General features: G+C 35.3%; 1 protein-coding gene and 1 long non-coding RNA gene across 2 annotated transcripts in view; one reads left to right on the forward strand and one right to left on the reverse strand.

Annotated features, from left to right (window-relative positions):
* ntng2b (netrin g2b) overlaps nt 1–25401 on the forward strand; it is an 83811-nt gene that overhangs the window by 375 nt on the left and 58035 nt on the right. Inside the window, exons 2-3 of the mRNA XM_073824396.1 lie at nt 1479–2182; nt 23057–23700. Of these exons, the coding sequence (XP_073680497.1) occupies nt 1961–2182; nt 23057–23700 (866 nt within the window). The 5' untranslated portion in view covers nt 1479–1960. The remainder of the gene's footprint in view (nt 1–1478; nt 2183–23056; nt 23701–25401) is intronic.
* On the reverse strand, nt 2069–12579 carry LOC141292387 (uncharacterized). Its single transcript, XR_012340504.1, has 5 exons — nt 12521–12579; nt 12339–12385; nt 4760–4882; nt 4289–4662; nt 2069–2191 (listed from the first exon to the last, which is right to left on the reverse strand). It is a non-coding gene; the product is annotated as an uncharacterized lncRNA (long non-coding RNA).

The raw sequence follows: 25401 nt of genomic DNA on the forward strand, positions 1-25401 counted from the left end.
TATGTTTGAAACGCCAAAAAGTTGTTTCCGCCCGAGTTTACACGTAAAATCAACCCTCTTACCGTCAAACGCATTAAATGTGTTTTATCCGAGCTCCATCTCGCAGTTTCTCATCTTTAGTGGCGGGACGCGCGCGCGACACACCCCGTGCGTTGCCGTCCGCTCTGCGGAGGGACTGATTTGAAACTGTTTTGTATCGCTAAACTACCACAGTTTTCAACTTTAGTCACGTTTTGTATCACATAACGATGTTGGAATACCTCAAGGGTGTGTATGAAGAATATAGACGCTTGTTTGAGATGTTACAGTACATTATGAACGAGTAGCCTGTTTTGTCAGCGAGTGGAACTTGTACGTTTCTTACGTGAGGCGAAACAAAAATGTTCTATAAACAGGTTTTTATTACTTTTCTAAACTAAATCACCTGTGAAGTCATCGGGATTGTAGTAAATGAAGGATTAAACACATCCGGGATGAGATTTAGACGTTATGTGGATTGGTACATGCACTGTTAAATCTGAGGTAAAAACTGCTAGTTGTATTTGACACGGAGACGATATTGCAATCATTACGGTAAGATTTAATATTATAGTTCAAAACTGTTATTAAATCATATAATATACGTTTACCAACCTACAGTAGTCTAACTATTAAATTACTTCAAATTCGCCACGGCTAGCCCCCGAAAGCCAAAGCACAGAATCTAAAATCTAAAAAACAACTGCTCAGCATTAAATGTACTTGAAACAAGTGATGGGAACTCTTAAAACGACAATTTCCCTTTAACTTAAATGCTTGATCATACGTTTTATTTGTAGAAGTTTAAATATTTTACCTTTAATGTATGTAATTCAGAGTTGAATGCATGCAAATGAAATTTCCACTTGATCTGGCTTAAAAATCTCAATGTAATCAGGTTGATTCAGTCATATGAAATATTTCTGACTTGAATCTAAGCAGTTTAGATCATACCATGTGAAGCACATGGTTACCTGATTTTTACAGGCATGCACTACATTTGCAACTGTAGAAATGGTGCCATCTCTATGTGCATATCTGCACATGTGAGATCATTGCTCACTCCTCCCATTTCCCAATGGAAATGAAATGTGGTTCATTCAGGAAATTATACAGCGCAGCATTTAACATACAATATCAGTACATGATAGTATCTGCATGATATATATATCGCATATGCCTTTTGCTACTCTTCCTTGAAGTCCTACCTTATATAATTTAGTCTGTAAAGTGTGTGTGTGTGCATGTACCACGCATGTTCCTCACTTCAGACTCGTGTTGTATGCGAGATCAGCCATCTGTCCGGACTGGTGGCGGTTCACAGGATGACATCCAACGTCTGTTTAGAGGGGGTTTGGCAAATTAGACCATCAGCAGAAAGCAGTGCTTGAAAAAAAAACAGGCTTGTGTATAAAAGAGCAGTGAAGTTAAACATTAAAACGTGTGGTGTTTGCTTTCAGGACCATGGACAGCAGCTGCTAAAGAGCGAGGGATGCAAACTGGCATATATCTTTGAGTTTGGAAAAGTGGAAACCCACTTCATGTGACCTTCAGGACATAAATATGCTCTGCGGTGACGCAGTCCAGGAGCTGCTATGGATGTAGGTCCAAGTAGAAGCATCAGCACCTTTGACCCAACACATCAGGACAGTGTCCAAACATACAGAAGTGAGACACAAAACAATAAACTTGCTTTGCAAGAATTCCCCTCAACCTCATAACAACAAAAAATTGTTGTTGCACATTTTTTCTCGCTCTCTCTATATATATGACTTTTACTTTTGGAGTAAACAAAAGCATGACTTTGGTGAAGTTATGGGGTGTTTTAACCTGACCACAAGTGCTGCTGTTCCATGTTAACACGTCCCACCACTGAACCCACGGTGGTCCTTTTCCCATTTCTCCGGACCCTCGGAAATCCCCTTTTGTTTGCACGCCTGCCATGCGTGTACGCGCGGGACTCCTCTACCTGCTGGTGCACGTGCTGGCGAAAGCAAGAGGCCAGTACGACCTGTGCAAGTCTCTCGTGAGCACGGACGAAGGCGCCGTCTGGGAGCATTACGCGTGCCAACCCAAAGCCCAGGCCATGAAGGAGTACATGCGCATCCGCGTCGAGCCTCCAGGCATCACCTGCGGGAACCCGCCGGAGAGATTCTGCACTCTGGTGAGTCCTCTGAATAAAAAAATCAACACTTTTGTTCACCAAGGATGCATTAAATTGATCAAAAGTGTGTAGTGTTCAAAGATATTTCAAATTCAACATTGATAATCTGAAATTGTTCTTGAGCAGCAAATCAACATATTAGAATGATTTCTGAAGTATCATGTGAGACTGAAGACTGGAGTGATGATGCTGAAAATTCAGCTTTGCATCACAGTAATAAATTACATTTTACAATACATTCAAATAGAAAACAGTTCATTTAAATCATTAAGATATTTCAAAAGATTATTTTTGCTGTATTTTTGATCAAGTAAATGCAGACCCCAGGCTCTAGTAAAGTGTTAAAATCAGTATTAAAGGATTACTCCACTTTCAGGATAAAGATTTCCTGATAATTTACACACACCCATTTCATCTAAGATATTCATGTATATCTTTCTACATTCACAAAGAAATGTTTTTTGAGGAATACTTTACAGGATTTTTTTTTTATATAGTGGTGCTCAATGGATTGAAGGTTAAAAATGTAGTTTAAATGCAGCTATAAAGCGAACCAAGGAAGAAAGGTTTTATCTAGCAAAATTATCTGTGATTTTCTTAAAAAATAAATATTTATACACTTTTTAACCACAAATGCTCATCTTGTCTAGCTCTGCAATGCGCATGCGTACACTTTGTACTCCGGTTCAAGACAGTTAGGGTATGTCAAAATACTCCCAATTTTGAAGTTGGAGAAGAAAATAAGATGGGAGTTTTTTTGACATACCAATCAACTGTATTGAACCGGAGTATGCATTTGAGGGTAAAAAGTATATAAATTGTAAATTTTCACTAAATAAAAATCTTATTCCTCTGCTGGGATCGTGTAGAGCTCTTTGAAGCTGCACTGAAACTGCATTTTTAACCTTCAACCCGTTGAGCACCACTGAAGTCCACTATATGGGGAAAAATGTATATCTCAGAAAACTTTGCAACTGGCAGTGGAAGTGGAGTAATCCTTTAACCCCAAAAACCTACTTAAAAAATCCACCTGAAATAGTACACCATCCGGGCAACTTTGGCCTGCTTTTGTCAACATGCTACTGTATGATCGGCAATATATTATTTCCAATCTTGCATACTATTTGGCACAGACATTATGTGAAATAGGGAAGTAGGGTGCAATGTAAATACACACAAGCAGAAGTTCAAAGTTTACATCACATGGTCAGCGGGCTTTCTTCCTGCATGCTTTTTCTGCTCATTAGTCTGACAAATACAATTAAGTGACGTAAGGTTTCCCAGTAGCTGTAACTCATTTGCCTATAAGGTGGTATGTGGGCGCTCATCAAATTAAAGCAAGAGTTCAACAAAAATGAAAATTTGCTGATTGTTTACTCACCCGCAGGCCATCCAAGACATGGATGAGTTTGTTTGTTGATACAGCAGGAAGAGATTTGAATATGAATATGATAGATCAATAGATCCTCTGGGGTGAATGGGTGCCGTCAGAATGAGAGCCCAAACAGCAAATAAAAACATCACAATAATCCATAAGTAATCCATACGACTTCAGACGTCAATTAACACCTTGCGAAGTGAAAAGCTGTGTATTTGTAAGAAACAAATTCATCATTAAGATGTTTTAACTTTAAACCATGGTTTTCAACTAAAATACAAGTCTACTATCCATAATATTGCTTCCTCCAGTGGAAAAGCTGTTTTAACTAAATTAGGAGAGAAATACGCACAGATCAAGGACTGTTTACAAGATAAAACAGTCCAAAACAGTTCTAAACAAAATTTGTGGGTGGATTTTGATGTGAGAGACATTATTATGAATGATAAATTATGGTTTAAAGTTAAAATGCCTCAATGATAGATTTGTTTCTTACAAACACGCAGCTTTTCGCTTCACAAGATGTTAACTGATGAACTTGAGTGGTGTGGATTATTTGTGGATTATTGTGATGTTTTTATCAGATGATTGGTCTCTGATTCTGACGGCACCCATTCACTGCAGAGGATCCATTGGTGAGCAAGTCATCGAATGCTACATTTCTCCAAATCTGATGAGGCTTGACTTATTCTAGTAACTTTATATATTTAGAAAGAGTCATTTAGTACCTGGATGGGACGGACCTCAGGCAGATGTTTTCCAGAATGTTCCTTGATTGATTTTTTGACCACCAGCCATTGGCCAGTGCAAACTATGCAGGGCTCACAGGACGGTGCCAAACCGCGCCCATCATGGGGGCGGAGGTCTTAAAGCAGCGTTAATTTGAGCAGGATCTGTGGTGCAGGTCACCGACCGCAGCAGAAAAAATGCAGCTGAGGTCAGCAGGCGTGGAGCGCAGAAGGCCGAGGTGTTGTTTACCCACGTGGGTTTGTTGGCAGAGTGAGGCTCACAGGAACAGAGGACCGGGAGGATGTCGAATTTCGCCTCGCTAACAGCAGGGTCAGCAGGTTATTCTTAAGGGCAAGGAGGTCACGCGGTGCACCTTAGGGTTTATAAAGTGATACTGGTGAGGATAACACTGCATTAATCAATGAGTTTGGTGATAAAAGAAGGTAAAAGAAAATGGGATTGATGCTTACCTGTGCAGAAGTTGCACATCTGTACCTCTGGAATGTTGTGGATGGTTGCTAAGGTGTTGCTGTGGTGTTCTGAGTCGTTGCTAGGTTGTGTTTTCCTGTCTGGTGGATGGTTATTACAGTTCACTAAAACAAAAACCAATTAAAAAATAGATTAAATTAAATCTACTCATATTTAGACACAAAAAAAGACAAAAACACAACAAAATTACCTAAATTAAAATAAAAACAAAAAAATTGCAAGTAAAATTTTAAACATTAAATGTATTCATTTATATATTTTTTACATACAGTCAATTTCGAAATGATTCATACCCCTGGCAAATTCTGACTTAAAGTTACTTTTAATCAAGTCGAGTTTTTTGGATTAGAAATGACACAGACGTCTCCCAAAAGATAATAAGACGATGTACAAGAGGCATCATTGTGGAAAAAATAACAAAAAGTGGCATGTCCAAAATTATTCATACCCTTCTCAATAATCAATAGAAAAGCCTTTATTGGCTATTACAGCAAACACTTCCTATAATTGCTGACCAGCTTTTTGCATGTCTCCACTGGTATTATAGCCCATTCATCTTTAGCGATGAGCTCCAACTCTTTCAGGTTGGAGGGTCTCCTTGCCATCACCCTGATCTTTAGCTCCTCCACAGATTCTCAATTGGATTTAAGTCAGGACTCTGGCTGGGCCACTGCAAAATGTTAATGTTTTTTGTCTGCTAACCATTTCTTTACCACTTTTGCTGTGTGTTGTCGTTGTCGTGTTGAAATGTCCACTGGTGCCCAAGGCCAAGTTTCTCTGCAGACTGCCTGATGTTGTTGTTGAGAATTTTGATGTATTGCTCCTTTTTCATGGTGCCGTTTACTGTGATCAGGTTCCCTGGTCCACCGGCTGAAAAACACCCCCAAAAAATTAGGTTCCCACCACCATGTTTGACAGTGAGGATGGTGTTCTTAGGGTTGAAGGCTTCTCCTTTTTTACGCCAAATGAAGGCTACATCATTGTGGACAAACAATTCAATTTTTATTTCATCTGACCATAAAACAGAAGACCAGAAGTCTTCTTCTTTGTCCAGATGAGCATTTGCAAAGGCCAAGCAGGCTTTTGTGTGCCTTATCTGGAGAAGGAATGTCCTCCTTGTTCTGCGTCCGTGGAACCCAGCGGTGTTCAGTGTCTGTTGGACTGTCTGTCTTGAGATGTTGCCACCAGCAGAGCCCAGATTCATCAGGATGGCCTTGGTGGTGATCCTTGGATTCATTTTTCCCTCTCTCACTATCCTCCTGGCCAGCACAGGTGTCACTTTCGACCACGTCCTCTGAGATTTTTCACAGTGCGGAACGTCTTGTATTTTTTAATAATACTTTGCACTGTAGCCACTGGAACTTCAAAACATTTAGATATGGTCTCATAGCCCTTTCCTCACTTGTGAGCAGCCACAACGCGCAGCCGCAGGTCCTCAGTGAGCTCCTTTGTCTTAGCCATGACTGTCCACAAACCAACAGCAGAGAGCTTCGGTTTTTCACTTGTTGAGTTGATTAAAACAGCTGTTCCCAATGAATCAGGGTAATTAGGATGCTTTAGAACAGCTTGGACTATTTGGAATGGTATAAAACTTTGGATTTTCCCATAGACTGTGACAGTTTGCAAAGGGTATGAATAATTTTGGACATGCCACTTTTTGTTCAAATGTAAATAAAAGCTGAGAAATATTTTGGAAACGTGTCAATTGCGCAAGAACTCCCAAATATCGCAAAAATGTTTTTACGCTCGCTTGAGGTGGTTTTTCAGGCAGTACGAAAAAGGAATATTTTGCAAAACAGCAACGGAAATGTTTTTTTTTTCACATTTACAGGTCACATCTGATTAAATATAGCGAAAATCCCACAAAAAAATCCATTGCCAAGACTTATCGTGCAAGAAAAAAAAGTTTCAGTCGCATAACATCGGTTAATGGAAACGCCGTCATTTCGCAATACTTTTTAATCGGCATTTATAAAATAGCGCCAAAGTTTGCTCATTTAGGTTTAAAATCATGAAAATTTACAAAAAAAGTAAATATGATAATTTTATTATAATTTTGTTTGTTTACTATAAAATAATAGTATATTAAATACTCCCTTTTTATTTTAAAACATAATAGTATTACCACACTTTATTATTTTGTTTATTATTCTATTTAAAATAATAATAATAAAGTCCAATGATATTATATTTAATGGGTCACACTATGTGTAGTGTAAGGACCAAACCAAATCTCCAGGTACTCTTATGAGATCCAGGCTAAAAAAATTATGTGCACCCCTGGATATAGATATGGCTCGGGTCCATCCCTCAGTGTAAATCTGTGACATTTTTTCTCTCTAATACTTTAGTTTAATGCTTAAACTCGAGTATGAGCAACAGTAACAGTGATGCTTGACTTTGCAGGGGAAATAAGAAGCAAAGGTTGTGTAGGTCTGAAGAGAACAAGAGCATAAATAAATACTAGTGCCAGGGGAAAAGAGGTAATACAACCCTGATTAAATTATCCAGACACTGCAATGTCGTGCGCACATACACTTTGTTCACTATGATTGTGCCTTGTCACAATGAAGCTGATGATGAGACTCAACAGGAAAAAACACATACGGTTATTGGTCTCGCGTGAGAGCCGGAAATGGACGCAGCTCTCACACACTTAACAGTTAATGATCTGTTTAATGTAAGGCTAAAGGAGAACCATTTCCTTACTGGCTCTTACTCTCTCGACTTAAAAGGATAGGCCACCTAAAAATCTAATATGGTGTTCAGATTATATGTATGACTACTTTTTGGTGCTTTTTAGCTATTTTTTAAAGCTTGGTTTCACTGCATGAAAAAGAACAATGTGAACATTCTGCAACACATTTGCTTTTGTGTTTTATGGTAAGCAAAGTCGTGTGTTCTGTTTTATGTAAGAATCAAAGTACAGTTGAAGTCAAAAGTTTACATACACCTTGCAGAATCTGCAAAATGTTAATTATTTTACCAAAATAAGAGGGATCATACAAAATGCAAGTTATTTTTTATTTAGTACTGGCCCGAGGAAGATATTTTACATAAAGATGTTTACATATAGTCCACAAGAGAGAATAATAGTTGAATTTATAAAAATGACCTTGTTCAAAAGTATACATACACTTGAGTCTTAATACTTTGTTGTTACCTGAATGATGCAGCCTGCTGTTCTTCAGAAAAATCCTTTTTGTATTTCAGCATTTTTGTGTGTTTAAACCCTTTCCAACAATGACTGTATGGTTTTGAGATCCATCTTTTGACAATGAGGACAAACAAGGGACTCATGAACAACTATCACTAAACAAAAAAAAAAAAAAACACAGCTGTGGATCATTCAGATAACAACACAGTTTTAAGAATCAAGTGTATGTAAACTTTTGAACAAGGTCATTTTTGTAAATTCAACTATTATTCTCTCTTGTGGACTATATTTAAACATCTTTTATGTTAAATATCTTATTCAGGTCAGTACTAAATAAAAAATGACATGAAATAATGAACATTTTGCAGATTCTGCAAGGTGTATGTACTTACCATAACTGGAAAAGTAAGCAAATCATAACTATCCCTTTAAACCCCCCTAGATGGATTTGTTTGAATATTGTGGGATGCAAAGCTATTCTAAAATACTGATTCTTATTTAAACCAGGACTGGGTAAGCTAACACACACTCACTCACACACACACGAATTGTTGTGCCGGAGTCGGCCGCTAATGGACTGGCCTCTGGAATGTTCCTCAGGTCGTCCCGAGCTCTTTAATATTGATGGGGCCCTTAATGGTCCCGCAAGCAGACATCCACAGCGCGCCCGAACGTTTTCCTTTTACATTCTAGACATGACGAGGTCGGGCAGGCTGGCACAGTCAGCACTTTACAACAGACGGGAGCATCTCCCTAGCATCTCTCCTTCCAAGAAAATGACAAACGCAGATGAGAGAAAAAAAAGCGGCGTGGAAATTACCAAGAATGTTAAAAATTACAGTTCGCTCTATGAAAATATACAGTAAGTTTCAGAGCTCAGAAAATTAAAAAATATCTGGTTTTAAACTTTTGACTTCAGCTAGATGAACCTATCAACACATGACTGTCCACATTTACACATTAGCAGCTGCTCTTTTTCTAGCCTGTGTGTGGTACTGTGTGCTGTGGTTGCATGTGTTTGTGTGTGCCTGTCCCAGTTTGTGCATGTTTCTGCCAAGGGTCCAAAATTAACACTCACTGAGCTGCATATGTGAGTAAAAATGGCCTTTGCAAGAGCTACTCCTCAGTTTGCTGGTAACTAAAACTGCAACATAATGCATGTAAATCAAACTGTCTACTAACATCTGTCACGACTCAAAACACGCTTACCACAGTATTGAATTCACCAGTGGAAAATATATATATAAATCCTATTTTTTTTTCTGTTGAATGCCATGTGGTGACACATATGTGCAAATTGTCTCACATTAAGCCACTAAAATTAAAATATGGAACATGTCTGTTCACGTTTATGTGACAGAGATGCTCATCTGGCTTGTTTTGTACAGTTTATAATGCTGCAAATGAGACATGAATGACCTGCATAGTCATAATAATGCAGGGAAAACTGCTAAATAATAGCGTTGTCATACATTCTGAAAAATAAAGAAGTTCGTTTTTGGCATACATGATTCTATTAAAGGAATAATTCACCTAAAAAGGCTAAAAAAGGTTGTCCAAGATGTAGATGAGTTTGAATCTTTATCAGATTTGGATAAATTTAGCATTACATCACATGCTCACCAACAGATCCTCTTCAGTGAATGGGTGCCGTCAGAATGAGAGTCCAAACAGCTGATAAAAACATCACAATAATCCATAAGTGATCCACACCAGAATACAAAATACAAAGTGTTTGCAAGAAACAGATCTATCATTAAGATGTTTTAACTTCAAACCATCACTTATGGACAAAATATGAGTTTATAATTCATAGTCTGTGACTTTTTCAGTGAAAAAGTCCATCTCCTGTTGTCTCTCTCATCAAAATCCATCCACATATTTGTTTAGAGCTGTTTTGACCAGTTTTGGCTTGTAAACGGAGACCAGGTGTTTTTTAAACTGGAGAAAGCAATATTACGGATAGAGGACTTTTAGTTCAAATTATTTTAATGATAGATTTGTTTCTTACAAACACACAGCTTTTCATTTCACAAGACATTCATTGATGGACTGGAGTGGTGTGCATTACTTGTGGATTATTGTGATGTTTTTATCAGCTGTTTGGACTCTCATTCTGACGGCACCCATTCACTACAGAGGATGCATTAGTGAGTAAGTGATGTAGTGCTAAAGAAACAAGCTCATCTACATCTTGGATTTTCAGCAGATGTTCCTTTTTTGTGCAAACTATTCCTTTAAGAACATCCATGGAATCCAAATGCTCCTTTATAGTGGAAAAAGGTTCTTCAAATAATTAAAAGAGAAGAAAAAAAGGTTCTCTAGGGAACCCAGATCCATTTTTCTATGGCATTACTGTGAAAAACTCCCCTTTTGAAAACCTTGTTTTTAAAAAATGCAGGTAAAATATGTATTTGTAATAAAAACAATGCAAATTGTTTCAAGGCCAGTTCTATTTCTCGCTAGTCAATTCTCTCAGTTCACCCACCACTAGCAGATGTGACAAAAGTTTAAATTTGGACCCTGTGGCGTGGTTTGTTTTCAAGTGGTTGATTCTTAGTTGGCTCATGTTGTCTTTGAAGAAAAAGAGAGAGAGAGAAAGAGAGAAAGACAGAGATCCTTAATGATGGGGAATCACAGCTTAGTTCAGCGGAAAAAGGGAGCACACACACACAATAAGCATGTGTTGTTCATGCACACACCTCGCTGAAAGCGCACAACCACAGTGCACATGAAACAGTAAGACGTGTCAATGTGTGAACACGTGTGTAGGAAAGTAAAAAACCCTCGTGCTACACAACAGTGCTCTCTGATTTAGAGGCACAAATGAGCCAGTGCTATAAATAGAAATGAGAGAGAGAGAAGCGGGAAGTGAAGAAGAAAGAGGGGGAGGAAACAGGAAGAAGGGAGAAGAGATATGACACAAGATAGAAAACAATGAGACTCTGCCAGAACAGAATACTAACATTATTTTACTGAACATACTGTATACTGCCTACTTTTTTAAAATAGAAAGTAAAATAGTAGGAAAAATCCCATTTCACACTGTAGTATGTTTAGCATGATCTCTGTCCCTTGGGAAAAAGAATCGTGCTTATTTGCATTGAATGTGCACTTGTAGTGTACTTGCAGATAATTTATTATTAAATAAAGGCCACTCTAAAGAGAGAACACTTTCATGGCTCTTTCTTAAGTACATTTAAAATGCATTTTGTAATAAGTTTTTGTAAAACCTTTTTATTAAAAAATCATATTTAAAGAATTTTTAGTAATGCACTTACTTAGGTGTTGACTAACTAAAGCATTTTAAAGCACATATGTGACCCTGGACCACAAAACCAGTCATAAGGGTCAGTTAGGATAGGACAATATTTGGCTGAGATACAACTATTTGAAAATCTGGAACTGAAAAAAAAAATCCAAATATTGAGAAAATCATCTTTAAAGTTGTCTAAATGAAGTTCTTAGCAATGCATATTACTAAGCAAAAATTAAGTTTTGATATATTTACGGTAGGAAATTTACAAAATAGCTTCATGGAACATGATTTTCACTTAATATCCTAATGATTTTTGGCTTAAAAGAAAAAAATATAATCTTGACCCATAAAATATATTGTTGGCTATGCTACAGTACTTAAGACGGGTTTTGTGGTCCAGGGTCACATATGAAGTATTTGATTGTTACTGAACTGTTATCTGATATTACATTTTTATTCTGCTAAACTGCAAAAGACATTAGAATAATGAAATTACATAGAAATATGTACTTTAGTCCTACTTATGTGGGGGAAAAAAACACTCTTAAGTACAACTAACTGCATTTAATAAAATTAAAAATATATAATACATTGTCATTTAATTGTAAATATAATTTCATTAATTGTCCAAACACATTTAGTTCACACTTGAGCATATTTTCTTATATTACTTACTTTTCATTATCATAATATCCATATGTATCAATAATTTATTCATACGTATGGATATTATGATATTCAGGGATGATAGAATATGTGACTGAACATTTCTGCTGTTGCCGTATTTTTAATATTATCCAGAGAAAGCTATTTTACACTCTGAGAGTGATCATAAATTCAGCTGTGAATGAAAAATTAGTTTACTGTGATTATAATTAATACATTTATTTATTGTACACTGGTCTTTGGTAACCTTTTGCATTTGCACTGATTTTTACTATGGTTAAAAACTATAAAAGCATGCTAAAGTGTACTTCTTTTTCAAAAGGGATGTGCAGTACTATTTTCTCCCATTAAATAATGCACAGAAATTCTGGAAATTGAAGGTCAAGTTAAGTGCACTGCATATACGGTTGTATTGCACTGTGCAGTTTGATAAAAGTAGTCATTTGGGTATAATAGTGGACACAGAAAATGTGCTTACCGTGCACAGTATACATACTACATACTGCAGAAAGAGAGCACACTGGTCTGAAAAGAAACAAAGGGAAAGAACTGAGTGAAAACAGCTTGAGATGGACAGGGAAAGACAATAGACAGCTGGCGGCTAGTGTACTAGTTTAATAGGATGAATCTGTCGTTCTGCGTGTCTTGCCCTGATCTCACCGATGTCAGAGCTCAGCCAGAAAGTTTCAGCCAACACTTCTTCTTCTTCTTCTTCCTTCCACAAACTAAACAAGAAAGCAGAGGAAAACACTTTGAAGAGTTCTGGAGATCTAGAATAAAAGAATGAGATCATTACATGCTTTCCTGGAATACTTGATACAGGAAATATAGAAATGTTTTCTATGCAATAATCTTTCTTCAAAATTTCTCACCAATTCTTTGCAATAGTTTGTGTCTAAAACTAAAAACTTTTACATAGCAAAAATATCAGTGTGAATGCAAAAGGATACAAAACAGCAGTGTACAATAAATAAATGTATTAATAATAATCATTCACAGCTGAATTTAGGATCACTCTCTGAGCATAAAATAGCTTTCTCTGGATAATATTAAAAATACGGCAACCGCAGAAATGCTCAGGCGCATATTCGTTCATCCCTGAATATCATAATATCCATACGTATGAATAAATGATTGATTGCATGTAAGGTTGTATGAGATTACTAGTACTGTTTATCTCAATACCAACTTTTAAAGAAAGTTTTCAAAGCTTTGACCTCAAAGTTTTCATTTCGAAAAGACGAATGTGTTTGCAAGCCCTTTCCGACGTGCCAGAACTTTTATTAAAGAACAGCCGTTTTAGGTTTTGCCATCTTGTGGATTTTGTCATGAAATGTGGTTGCAGCGGATTTTCCTTTGGCTATATTTGGACTTAATCATGACACACACCTGTACCGAAACACCAGGTGAGCGCCGCTGTTAGCACTTCTGTTTGCTTCTTCATTAGTTTTATTTATTGTTTGCAATGCTTTTTATTTAAGTTAAATACAAGTATGCTTATGACTCTGCCAGTTCACATACCGCACCCCTTGCGAATTTGTTTATTAAATATTTTGTCTAATTTAGTAATTTAATTATGCTTTCAGCCATCAATAAGACTGCAGTACTGTCATCTCCGTTTAACACATTTTATCTCCAAAAAGCACGGAAAATACAAAAAAAGATTGCAGATTCCATCTGGGTCTGCTGTGATCCAATTCAGTCAGGATGCTGCCTTAGAAGGAAGCTGCCTATGTTGACTATAGTCAGCGAGAACAGACCAAGCTTTGGAACAGACGCACACTTCCGAGTGTATTCCTCAGAGTGTTGTATTCTTAGTGATGTTCTCGTAAAGCGAATAGAGCTCACATTGTGTTCTCAGTTTCTTAAAGACCGCTATAACTCACTCACACACACACACACACACACACACTTACAGTAAGAAGGTCTAAAGGTATATAAATCCACCGAGACGACAAAGAGAGAGACAGATTAACCGATTTTACGATACTGATGTTGTACTCTAAAGATTGCATGGCATACGGATGGCACAAGGTAAAAAGTTCCAGTTTAACGGTGATGTAATGTCCCAGTTGGTTGGTTTAACAGGCTGCTATATGGACGCTGTGACAGGGATCTAGCTCCATGCTGATTGTTGTCGCAGCGACGGGATTCCAACGTGGATAATTGCTCTAGGAGCTTAGTGATGTGGGCCACCTGCCGGAACAGTTGGCCGTGTATGTGTGTGTGTTTATATGGGGCAGGAGGATGGGATTGTCGGGAAAGCGTAGACATGCTAGTTTTGCATCTCTGTCACATGCATTATTGGGCCAAGGTCATGGGAAAAACACATACATCGTCAAACACTTGAAATATTCATTAGTGAGAAAAGCTGATCCCGTGTTATAATATTGAAACTGTCTCTTAAAAGTGTCTAGACAGCAGAAACAAACACATGCCTGTCTTCGCTATTTTTGCACATTGTCTGTCTTGTATATTGTTCTTTTTATAATATGTATTGTCTTGTCACTGTCATTCTGTAGCACTGTGGAGCTTCTGTCACTAAAACAAATTCCTAGTATGTGTAAACATACCTGGCAATAAAGCTCATTCTGATTCTGATGCATGCATGCACAGATACACGTGTGAACATGCACACATGCAAGCAAACACATCCACACGTGCACATTTTGGCATGCAAATACACACACACTGGTGTAAATATACACATGCATATATACTGTACATGTAAAAACAATATAGGCATGAAAATGCATGCACACATCTATATGTGCATGCAAACACATATATGTGACCCTGGACCACAAAACCAGTCATAAGGTTAATTTTGACAAAACTGAGATTTATACATCATATGAAAGCTCAATAAATACGCTTTCTATTGATGTATGGTTTGTTAGGATAGGACAATATTTGGCTGAGATACATCTATTTGAAATCAGAAATCTGAGGATGCAAAAAAATCAAAAAGACTGAGAAAATCACCTTTAAAGTTGTCCAAATTAGGTTCTTAACAATGCATATTACAAATCAAAAATTACATTTTGATATGTTTACAGTAGGAATTTTACAAAAAACCTTCATGGAACATGAACTTTACTTAATTTCTTAATGATTTTTGGCATAAAAGAAAAATCTAAAATTTTGACCCATGCAATGTATTTTTGGCTATTGCTACAAATATACCCCAGCGACTTAAGACTGGTTTTGTGGTCCAGGGTCACATATAGTTGCAAACACATACATTTATGCATAAAAGCACAAAATGCACAATTTTCAAATATGCTAATACATGCACACTCACAGATGGAAATATACACATGCATGCAACCACAAGCATGCAGATTGTACAGACACACTCAAGCATGCAAAAAAAAACATTACATACTTGCCAATAGATACACACAACCATCAAAACAGTCAAACAAACATATATGTGACCCTGGACCACAAAAGTCATAAGGGTCAATTTTTTGAAACTGACATTTATACAGTACACTGTCTGAAAGCTGAATAAATAAGCTTTCCATTGATGTATGATTTGTTAGGATTGGCCGAGATACAACTGTTTGAATATCTGGAATCTGAGGGTGCAAAAAAAAACTAAATATCGATAAAATTACCTTTAAAGTTGTCCAAATAAGGTTCTTAGCAATGCATATGACTAATCAAAAAGTATGCTTTGATATATTTATGGTAGGAAATCTACAAAATATCTTCATGAAACATGATCTTTACTTAATATCCTTGTCATTTTTGGCATAAAAGAAAAATTGCAAATTTTGACTAATACAACGTATTGTTGGCTATTGCTATAAATATACCCAAATTACTTAAGACTGGTCTTGTGGTCCAGGGTCACATAATAAATACACATGCAAGCACAAGTATGCACATTTGCAAGCATGGTAATGCATGCACACAAGCACCCAAGTACACACACACACAGATTGAAATATACACATGCATGCACAATTTTACAGACACTTATGCATGCAAAAACAACATTACATTTATGCCAATAGATGCACATAAGCATCCAAACAAACACGTATAGAAGAAATATGCATGCAAGGACAAATACATACAAGGATCGCCAAAACACACACATACAGGTGGAACATACAGTACATGCAAGTACACATGCATGCAAGCATTGCAGTGGGAGCTTATCATTGACTTTCATTGTTTTTATAAAAATAACACTGATATATGATATTTTGGTAACACTTTACAATAAGGTTCTTTAGTTAACATTAGTTAACCACATTAGTTAACATGAACTAATAATGAACTGCACTTATACAGCATTTATTAATCTTTGTTAATGTTAATTTCAACATTTACTAATACATTACTGAAATCTTCTTAACATTAGTTAATGAAGTGTGAACTAACATGAACAAACAATGAACAACTGTATTTTCGTTAACTAACGTTAATAAAGATTAGTAAATACAGTAACAAATGTATTGATCATGGTTAGTTCATGTTAGTTAATACATTAACTAATGTTTAACGAATGAACCTTATTGTAAAGTGTTACCGATATTTTTATACAGTACTCTAAACCCAACCCTCACAGAAAACACACTGTTTTTACATTTTCATTATTTAGCATGTTAATTAAGCCGTTTTCCTCACGGGAACCATAGGGAGCTCTTCAGGATGCATGTGATTCCAGATTTTACTATCATTCTGGGGATATTTGGTCCCTTCATTATAAACAAAAGCTGACCCCCCACACACAGTCAATCTCACACACACGGTAAGCACGTTAAAGCTCCACTATGTGTGTCAGGGGGTTGGGTTTCAGTGGATTTGGGGGTTGAAGGTTTCTGTGTAACATTCTCCTCTTTAATCCAACTATAGTTTTAGCGTGTCAGGGGTCAGAATGAGTTTGTGTGCTTGAATGCATGCATGCATGTGTACAGATGTTGCAGTCAGGTCAGATGATGGTGTCTAATCCTGTCTGTCTGCAATGAAGAAACAGACAGCTGTAATGGTGTAACAGAATGAGGCTTCTCTCTAATAGCATTACAGAGAAAAGAGAAGGAGAGAGAAGAAACAACGGATCTAAAGAAAGATAGAGGGGTGCATCTTGAGGAAATAGAATTATGTCAAGCAGAAATGAGTGGCAGCAAGGAGGCCTGTAGGAACAGAGCTGTAATGTGATCTTGTGGAAGAGGGTAACGTTAAACCCAGGTCCTGGAGGGAGCTAATAGAGTCAGACCATCAGACAGAACAGAATTAGTGTACTTTAGAATGTGTCTGAAAGGATCAAGATGTACAATTCGCACTGTACAAATTCAAAGGAATAACTAGTCACTGAATTTTCCAAACTGTGCAAGCTCTGTGGATTAAATGCAACAGTTTTGGTAAAATGGGATAATGCAATATACAGTAGCTGCAACCAGAACAAAACATTGAACATTACATAACTGGAATTGTAGAAGCTGCTAGACTGTGGAAGTGAACTCCAGGCTCATGCATTTGGATATAAAATAGTAAAGGCTGACAAAAATCAACAGTTATGATCTGATTGTGCACAGGTTTTTGTTAGTCCATGGGAAAGTTGAGATACAAGTTTGGTACAAGAGCTTCTGCATCAAATCTTTGAAAAAGATGATGTTAGTAAAAATGTCAATGAGATGTCGTATTTGTCTATATAATAATAATAATAATATTTAAATTATTTTTTTCTCAAAATTTAGGGGTCATGAGATTTTTGAAATTTTTCAAAAGACATCTCTTATGCTCATAAAAAATTTATTTGATCAAAAATACTGTAAAAGCAATAATATTGTGATTTTTTATTGCAATTTAATATAACTTATAATTTCTCAAGAAACATTATTATTATCAATGTTGAAGACCAATCTTTAATATTTTATTTTAAAGCATTTTTTGGAAATATGTCTTTTATATTAAATTTGTATACACTACCAGTCAAAAGTTTTCGAACAGTAAGAAATCTATCTATTCTTTTTTTTAAAGAAGTCTCTTCTACTCACCAAACCTGCATTTATTTGATCTAAAGAACAGAAAAAAAAAACTGAAATATTTTTACAATTTAAAATAAATGTTTTCTATTTGAATATTTTAAAATCTAATTTACTACTTGATTTCAAAACTGAATTTTTAGCATCATCACATGATCTTTCAGAAATCAAAAATTCTAATATTCTGATTTGCTGCTTAAAAAACATTTATTATTATTATTATGATGTTGAAAACAGCTGAGTAGATTTTTTTAGGTTTCTTTGATGAAAAGAAAGTTCAGAAGAACAGCATTTATCTGAAATAGTAATCTTTGTAACATTTTGAATGTCTTTATCATCACTTTTGATCACTTTAAAGCATCTTTGCTGAATAAAAGTATTAATTTCTAGACTTTATTTAAATCAAATAAATACAATACAATGTAAAAACAATAATAATGTAATTTTTAATTACATTTTAAAAGAACTTATAATTTATAATATACTAATTTAAAAAGAACAGCATTTATTTGAAATAAAAGTATTTTATATTTAATATATGTGGTATATTTTATATTTAATTCAGTTTTAACTTTTATTATTACTATTGAATATTTACTAAATATATATGTTTATATTCAATGGGTCCTTGCTGAATAAAAGTATTCATTTCGAGAATTTCTTTGGATCAAATAAATACAATACAATGTAAAAACATTAATAATGTGATTTTTTAATTACATTTTAAAAGAACTTATAATTTATAATATACTAATTTAAAAAGAACAGCATTTCTTCATAATAAAATTATTTTATATTTGATTCAAATGGCATCTTTTATATTTAATTCAGTTTTAACTTTTATTATTATTACTATTTAACATTTACTAAATATATATGTTTATATTTAATGGGTCCTTGCTGAATAAAAGTATTAATTTCTAAAATTTCTTTGGATCAAATAAATACAATACAATTTCAAAACAATAATAATGTGATTTAATTGCATTTTAAAAAAGAACAGCATTTATTCGAAATTAAAGTATATTTTATTTATATGGTATCTTTTATATTTAATTCTGTTAAACTTTATTATTACTATTGGATATTTACTAAATATATATGTTTATATTTAATGGGTCCTTGCTGAATAAAAGTATTAATAAAAAAAATACAGACCAAAACAGAGCAACTTTGCATAAATATGACACAATAAGAAGAATTATATTTAAAAAATACATTATTATTACATATATTAAATAACTATTATTATAAATTATTTAGGTGTTATTTGTGCAGTGGCATTTTTGTTATCTAGATTATTGTACGTCAATAAACTGATGTCTAATTTCTGACTTGAGAATGAATGGCTATTAAAAGTTAAGCAATTATCCAAACAGCACAGTAAACTCACTTTGTGAATACTGTCATTGCTATTCTTTGAGTGCTACCAATTATCTGTTAACTAAATATTAAAGAGGTGAGAACAGATTTTAAGCTGACTACAAAAAGTGTGAATAATGGCAGAAACATGAGCTGATTATTGGTCCGTCTGTACTTCTAGGTTATACAGACAAGAAGTGTGAGTTTGAGCTCAACTAGATTCGGAGCTTCAGGAGCCAAAGCCGCTTTATCACTTTATTCTCTCTCTGTCGTTCTCTTACATACACGCACTTTGTTTTATCTCCCCTTTAATTTATTTTTTATTCTCCGTGTGCCTGGCTTCATAAATCAGATGATGTATTTCCCAAGATGCACTGCGCTGTACGAGCCTCTCTTATGAGGCGTGTGTGTGAGTGTGTGGACGTCTTTATTAAGCAGCATTTGTGTATGTCGCCGGTCTTGTGAGACAGAACAAAAGGAGGCGAGTGTTTATTTCTCTGTCGAGGTGTGAATCTGATATATCGACACGGATCCTGAAAACATGCTGAACAGACAGATTCAAAGCCGTCATACCTGAACACGGCTCTAGTTCGATGATGATAGTCGGCGTGATTTTATAAAGCGAGCTGATAGAATTGACCCAGATTTTTAATGATGTGTGTGTAGCAGGAGTTTGCGCTCTCAGATCAACACTCCCTGCAGTCTTTGCTTTTAATAAAAGCCCACGAGTTCTTCACTGTAGTTTTACCATGACAAGCACGCATGTGTGTGTGAGTGAGTTTACAATTTGTCTCGCTCACAATCTCCCCTTTCTTTTGTGTCTCTGTGTGCATCTGTGCATCACACACACACACAAACTTTCTTTCGTTTGTCAGTCAATCAGTCACTGTTTCTATCTCCTGTCAAAACACTACCTGCCTTTGTAAAAAAAGAAGTGTGCCTAATTGAGTTGAATGCGAACTTGTACTGAACTTCAAATCTTAAATGTGCATTTTTAAAAAGCTGTACTTGCAAAAAAAATAAAATTAATGAAATAAAATGCCACTTAAGGGAATTGTAAAAATCTGTCATAAAAATAATATTTACTGTATAATGCGGAAAAGCACAGAATTGGACAAATTTAGGATTTATTAATCGAAAGTAGGTATCATGATTTCAATTAATTAGACAATAATTAACAGAGTCAAGAAAAATTCAAACTGAAAAAGAAAACAGTTAAAAAAAAAATTGGGGCGAAAAATTATTTTATAGGGAATTTATAGGGAATTTGTGATTGTATCATAAACAAACAGAAACTTCAAGGTTTCTCTAGCAACCTGGCAAAATAAAAGTTTGAAAAACTGTGACAGAATTATAACACTTATAATGTAATTCTACTACTACTACTACTCATAAAATTATTATTAATAAATAATTTTTAAGGAGTATTTACCAGAATTTTTCATACTGGAATTTATTTACCAGAAAAATGTAAATACACACACACACACCCAAAAAAAATCGATTAATTAAAGATGCTTTTTATTATTAAAATTCAATGAAACCATTAAAATGGAATCCAGAAAATTACTGGAACACACAAATTTTGGTAAAAATAAAACTTTTGAGTTTGAGTAAAAAAAAAAAAAAAACATTTAATAGGGCCTTAAAAAATCATTTTTGTTAAACTTTTAATGAATTGCATGAATGACATGTTTTTTTTTTTTTTTAATTTAACCATTAAAACAGAGTCTAAAACAAACTTGGGGTAGAGAAAAAGATTGTATAGGGCCCTAATTATAATTGTGTAAATCGATATTATATTTAAGTTTAATATATTTAACATTAAAAATATTTGATATTAAAACAGATTTTTTTCCTCATTTGGTTTAAACACGTATATTATATATATTATATATATATATTGGGGCACATTATATATATATATATATATATATATATATATATATATATACACACACACACACACACACACACACACACACACACATACATATATACTGTATATATATATCACAATCTGTACTTTTGAATCGCAATTTAATCTCAAAAGAAAACAGTCTAAATTGTGAGATTAAAAAGATGCAATTATAATAGTATAGTAATTATAGCATATTTTAGTTTCCCATAAATACTTGTCAGTATATTCGACAGAGTAAGACATAGACAAGAGTAAGACAAAATTATGAAATTACATATAAAGATGCACTTGAGTTCTGCTTAATTGAGTCAAAAAAGCCTAAGGGTGTACTCACACTAGGCACGGTTGCCGTGAACCAGGCTCGAGTACGATTGTCCCCCACTCCCCACTTCCCCCTCTGGCCTGCACTCAGACAGGGTTTCAGCATTCGTGCCGGAGCACGCTTACGTCATTATGTTGCGATGGTTTCACGATAAACAGGAAGAGCAACGCTCGCGCTGAACGCGAAATAGTTTACTTTGTGGATAATTATTTTAAATCGTTTGGTCCGCGGTGGTCCACAGCCCTCTCAACGCCTATTGTTAAACAGGTCTATCGCCTTTGTGGCACGAAAATTTTCACGCAATCGTGCTGCTCGTATGAGGAGGTTTTCAATTACCAGCTGAAGTGCAGCAATGACTTTGCAGCTTTGATTACGGACTACAAAAACGTTGATTACCTCGCAAAAGTGTGACATCACGCGTCCTGTTCCGTGCTTCAGCAACTGAACCGTGCTCTGGCCCACCTCTTCCAAGCGGGCCAGGGACGGCTAAACGAGCCGCGTCCGGGCACGGTTCGGAGCACTCACACTAGTCAAACGAACGCGCTTTGGTGGTCAAACGCACTCGGGCACGGTTCAAACTGCCTAGTGTGAGTACACCTTAAGTTCACCTAACTGCATTTATTATATTATTAAAACGGATACAGTTCCATTCATTTGAAGTTAACATGCAATTAAGTGTTAAAGGGGTCATCGAATGTAAAACTAACTTTTACATGTTGTTTGAACATTAATGTGTGTTGGCAGTTTGTGTACACAACCACCCCACAATGATAAAAATCCACACAGTGGTATTTTTTTAATCTTTAAAAGTAATATCCCCTTTTTAAAATCAGGTCATTCTCAGCTTCTTGTGGGTGTGACAACACACAGACAGAAACCCCTCCCACGATAGTTGATTGACATGAGCGCCTTACCTTAGACCCGCCCTCACCGAGCTGAAACAGTCCCGACTCTGATCGTCATTGTGTGACTCAGGTGCAGGGGAAGACAAGAATGTCTCCGATTGAGCGATTGAGGTGTTCTGTTGTTGGATGTAATAATGAACACAGCAGTTGTCATTTACTCCCGACATCTGAGCCGCTGAAGACGCAGAGGATTAACGTTACTTTCATTTTTAAAAGGAAAGCGCCGATCCCAATCAACATATGCGTTTATGTTAGTGCAAATCATTCGTGATGCAGCTTCACCCACAGCAGAAGTGAGTACTAGTTAGCAAGTTTCGCAGCCAAACGTGGCTAGATGCGGCTAAAGTAAACATTACGGCTCGTCATCCCACAGCAGAGGGGGGCGGGGTGAGCAGAGCTCATTAGCATTTAAAGGAACATGCAACAGAATAGCTCGCTCTAAAAAAGAGCTGATTTTGACAAGGCAAAAAGAGTGTTTTTTCATACTACCATTGAGAAATGTTAACCAAAGTATGTTATAGACTTTTCATTAAAGAATCATATCAACTTGTGGAAAATGGGCATCCAATGACCCCTTTAAAACAAGATCTATTTTCATAATAAGCACTCTTTTAAATGTAAGCTAAAGTGTGCTTCTTTTTCACAAGGGTGTCTCTGTTTGTCTCTCTCTCTGTCTATCTGCAGGAGAATCCATACCTCTGCAGTGATGAATGTGACGCGTCTAACCCTGACCTGGCTCACCCTCCGCAGCTGATGCAGGATCGCGAGCGCAGCGGCCTCATCACCTACTGGCAGACGGTCACGTGGCGGCGCTACCCCGAGCCTCTTCAGGCCAACATCACCCTGTCCTGGAACAAAACCCTCGAACTCACAGACGACATTCAGATCACCTTCGAATACGGCCGGCCCACCGTCATGGTGCTGGAGAAGTCAATGAATTTCGGCCGCACGTGGCAGCCCTATCAGTACTACGCCGACGACTGCGTGGACGCGTTCACCATGGCGCCGAGAAGAGCGCGAGACCTGACCGCGGCCAACATCACGCGGGTCATCTGCACGGAGCAGTACTCGCGCTGGGTCGGGTCCAAGAACGAGAAGGTGGTGCGCTTCGAGGTGCGTTCCCGCTTCGCCATCTTCGCCGGTCCGAGGCTGCTGAACATGGAAGGCTTGTACACGCGGATGGAGAGCATGAAGGGTTTGCGAGATTTCTTCACGTTTACGAATCTCAGGCTCCGCCTCCTCAGGCCCGCTCTCGGAGGAACGTATGTCCAGAGAGACAACCTGCTGAAATACTTCTACGCCATTTCTAACGTGGAGGTGCTGGCCAGGTAAGAACACATAAACTACAGCAACAAAGCCAAAACAACACTGACACAGCCAATGGCGTGAGTTTGGGGGTGGGACTATTTGTTTGACTGATCAGTGGTAGATCTGGTTGAAGCGGGGGATTTTCATTTTTTTAAATTACATACTCCACCTTTAAAATAACATTACATTATTCTAGCTCTTTTGCAGTTATACATTTGAAAAAGTAATTATGGATTCATAAATATGTATGAACATTCTAGATTTAGTACATAAACTGATTAAAATTTGTATTTCTTATTTCTAAATAATATTTATGTATATTTTCTACATATATATACACACACGCATTTTTTAAAATTACATTTTAGTTATATATAGATAGATGTATAGATATATAGATAGATACATAATTTTTTAAAATATTTTATAATTTAAAATATATAACCTTATTTAAGTATTAAGTTTTGTTTTATTTTTTGGTTTATTTTATAATATTTTTACAATAATTATTAATAAAATAAAATAAATATAATTAATATTTTAAATTAAAAGAAAATATTAAAAGGTGATACAACACTTAATATATTTAAAATATAATTTTATATTTAAATATAATTATATATTTAAATATAATTTTATTTATTTTATATTTGTACATTATTTTTAATAAAATGAAAATATTTATATATATTATTTTTGTTTTATTTTCTGTTGTATTTTAAAATATTTCACAATTATTATTAAAATGAAAATGATTACAATGATTAATTAAATTTATTTTATTTCAATTATCAATTTAATTAATCAAAATTATATATTAACAACAAAATAAAATATTAAAAGATAATACAGCATTTAAATATATATATATATATATATATATATATATATATATATATACACGCACACATTTTTTTCAAAATAAATAATATTTTATAATTTTATATATATTATTCATAATTTATAATAATTATAATTATTATTTATAATTATAAAAATAAATATTTACAATTGTTATAACCTTATTTAATTTTGCTTTATTTATTTTATATTTTTACATAATTATTAATAAATATTATATCATATTATATTATTATTTTAGATTAATTATATTTTAAACCTTTTTTTTTTTTTTATGAAACCCACTGAATCCCCAACATATCCACACGGAAATGATTACTGTTTATTCGCTTACTCTGCATTAGATGATGAGTAATCTACCCCATGCTATCATTGTGAGTTAAGCGACTCTACTGAGTCAGGCCAATTATTATCCATAAAGCATTTGGAGCAACTCATCTAATCAGATTGTGTTGTGTATTATTATAGAGGCAAACGGATGCTTGTTATCGCAGGGCATGTTATCATAACCAATAACTATTAAAACTATCAGGAGGCAAAACAAATGATCCGCAATAATGCTGGAGTCATTACTCGTACAAATATTGACTGTCGTAATGGTATAAATGAGACACTGGGGTCCATCACAGGTCTGGGCTGTAATTGCAGAGACTGACAGCCTGTTAACAAAAACCTAGTCGTACATATCCAACCATGATAGAATGGCGACTGAGTTAAATATATAGTTTACATAAAAAAGAAATGAATTAAATTATGTTTAAAAATTGCTTGCTTCTATTCATACAGTACAGATTTTGACAAAGTTTTGAAATAAAATATAATAAAATGCTGTAATATTATTTCAATTATACTAAAATAAC

Source organism: Garra rufa, chromosome 19, assembly GCF_049309525.1.
Source record: "Garra rufa chromosome 19, GarRuf1.0, whole genome shotgun sequence".
Lineage (NCBI taxonomy): Eukaryota > Metazoa > Chordata > Actinopteri > Cypriniformes > Cyprinidae > Garra > Garra rufa.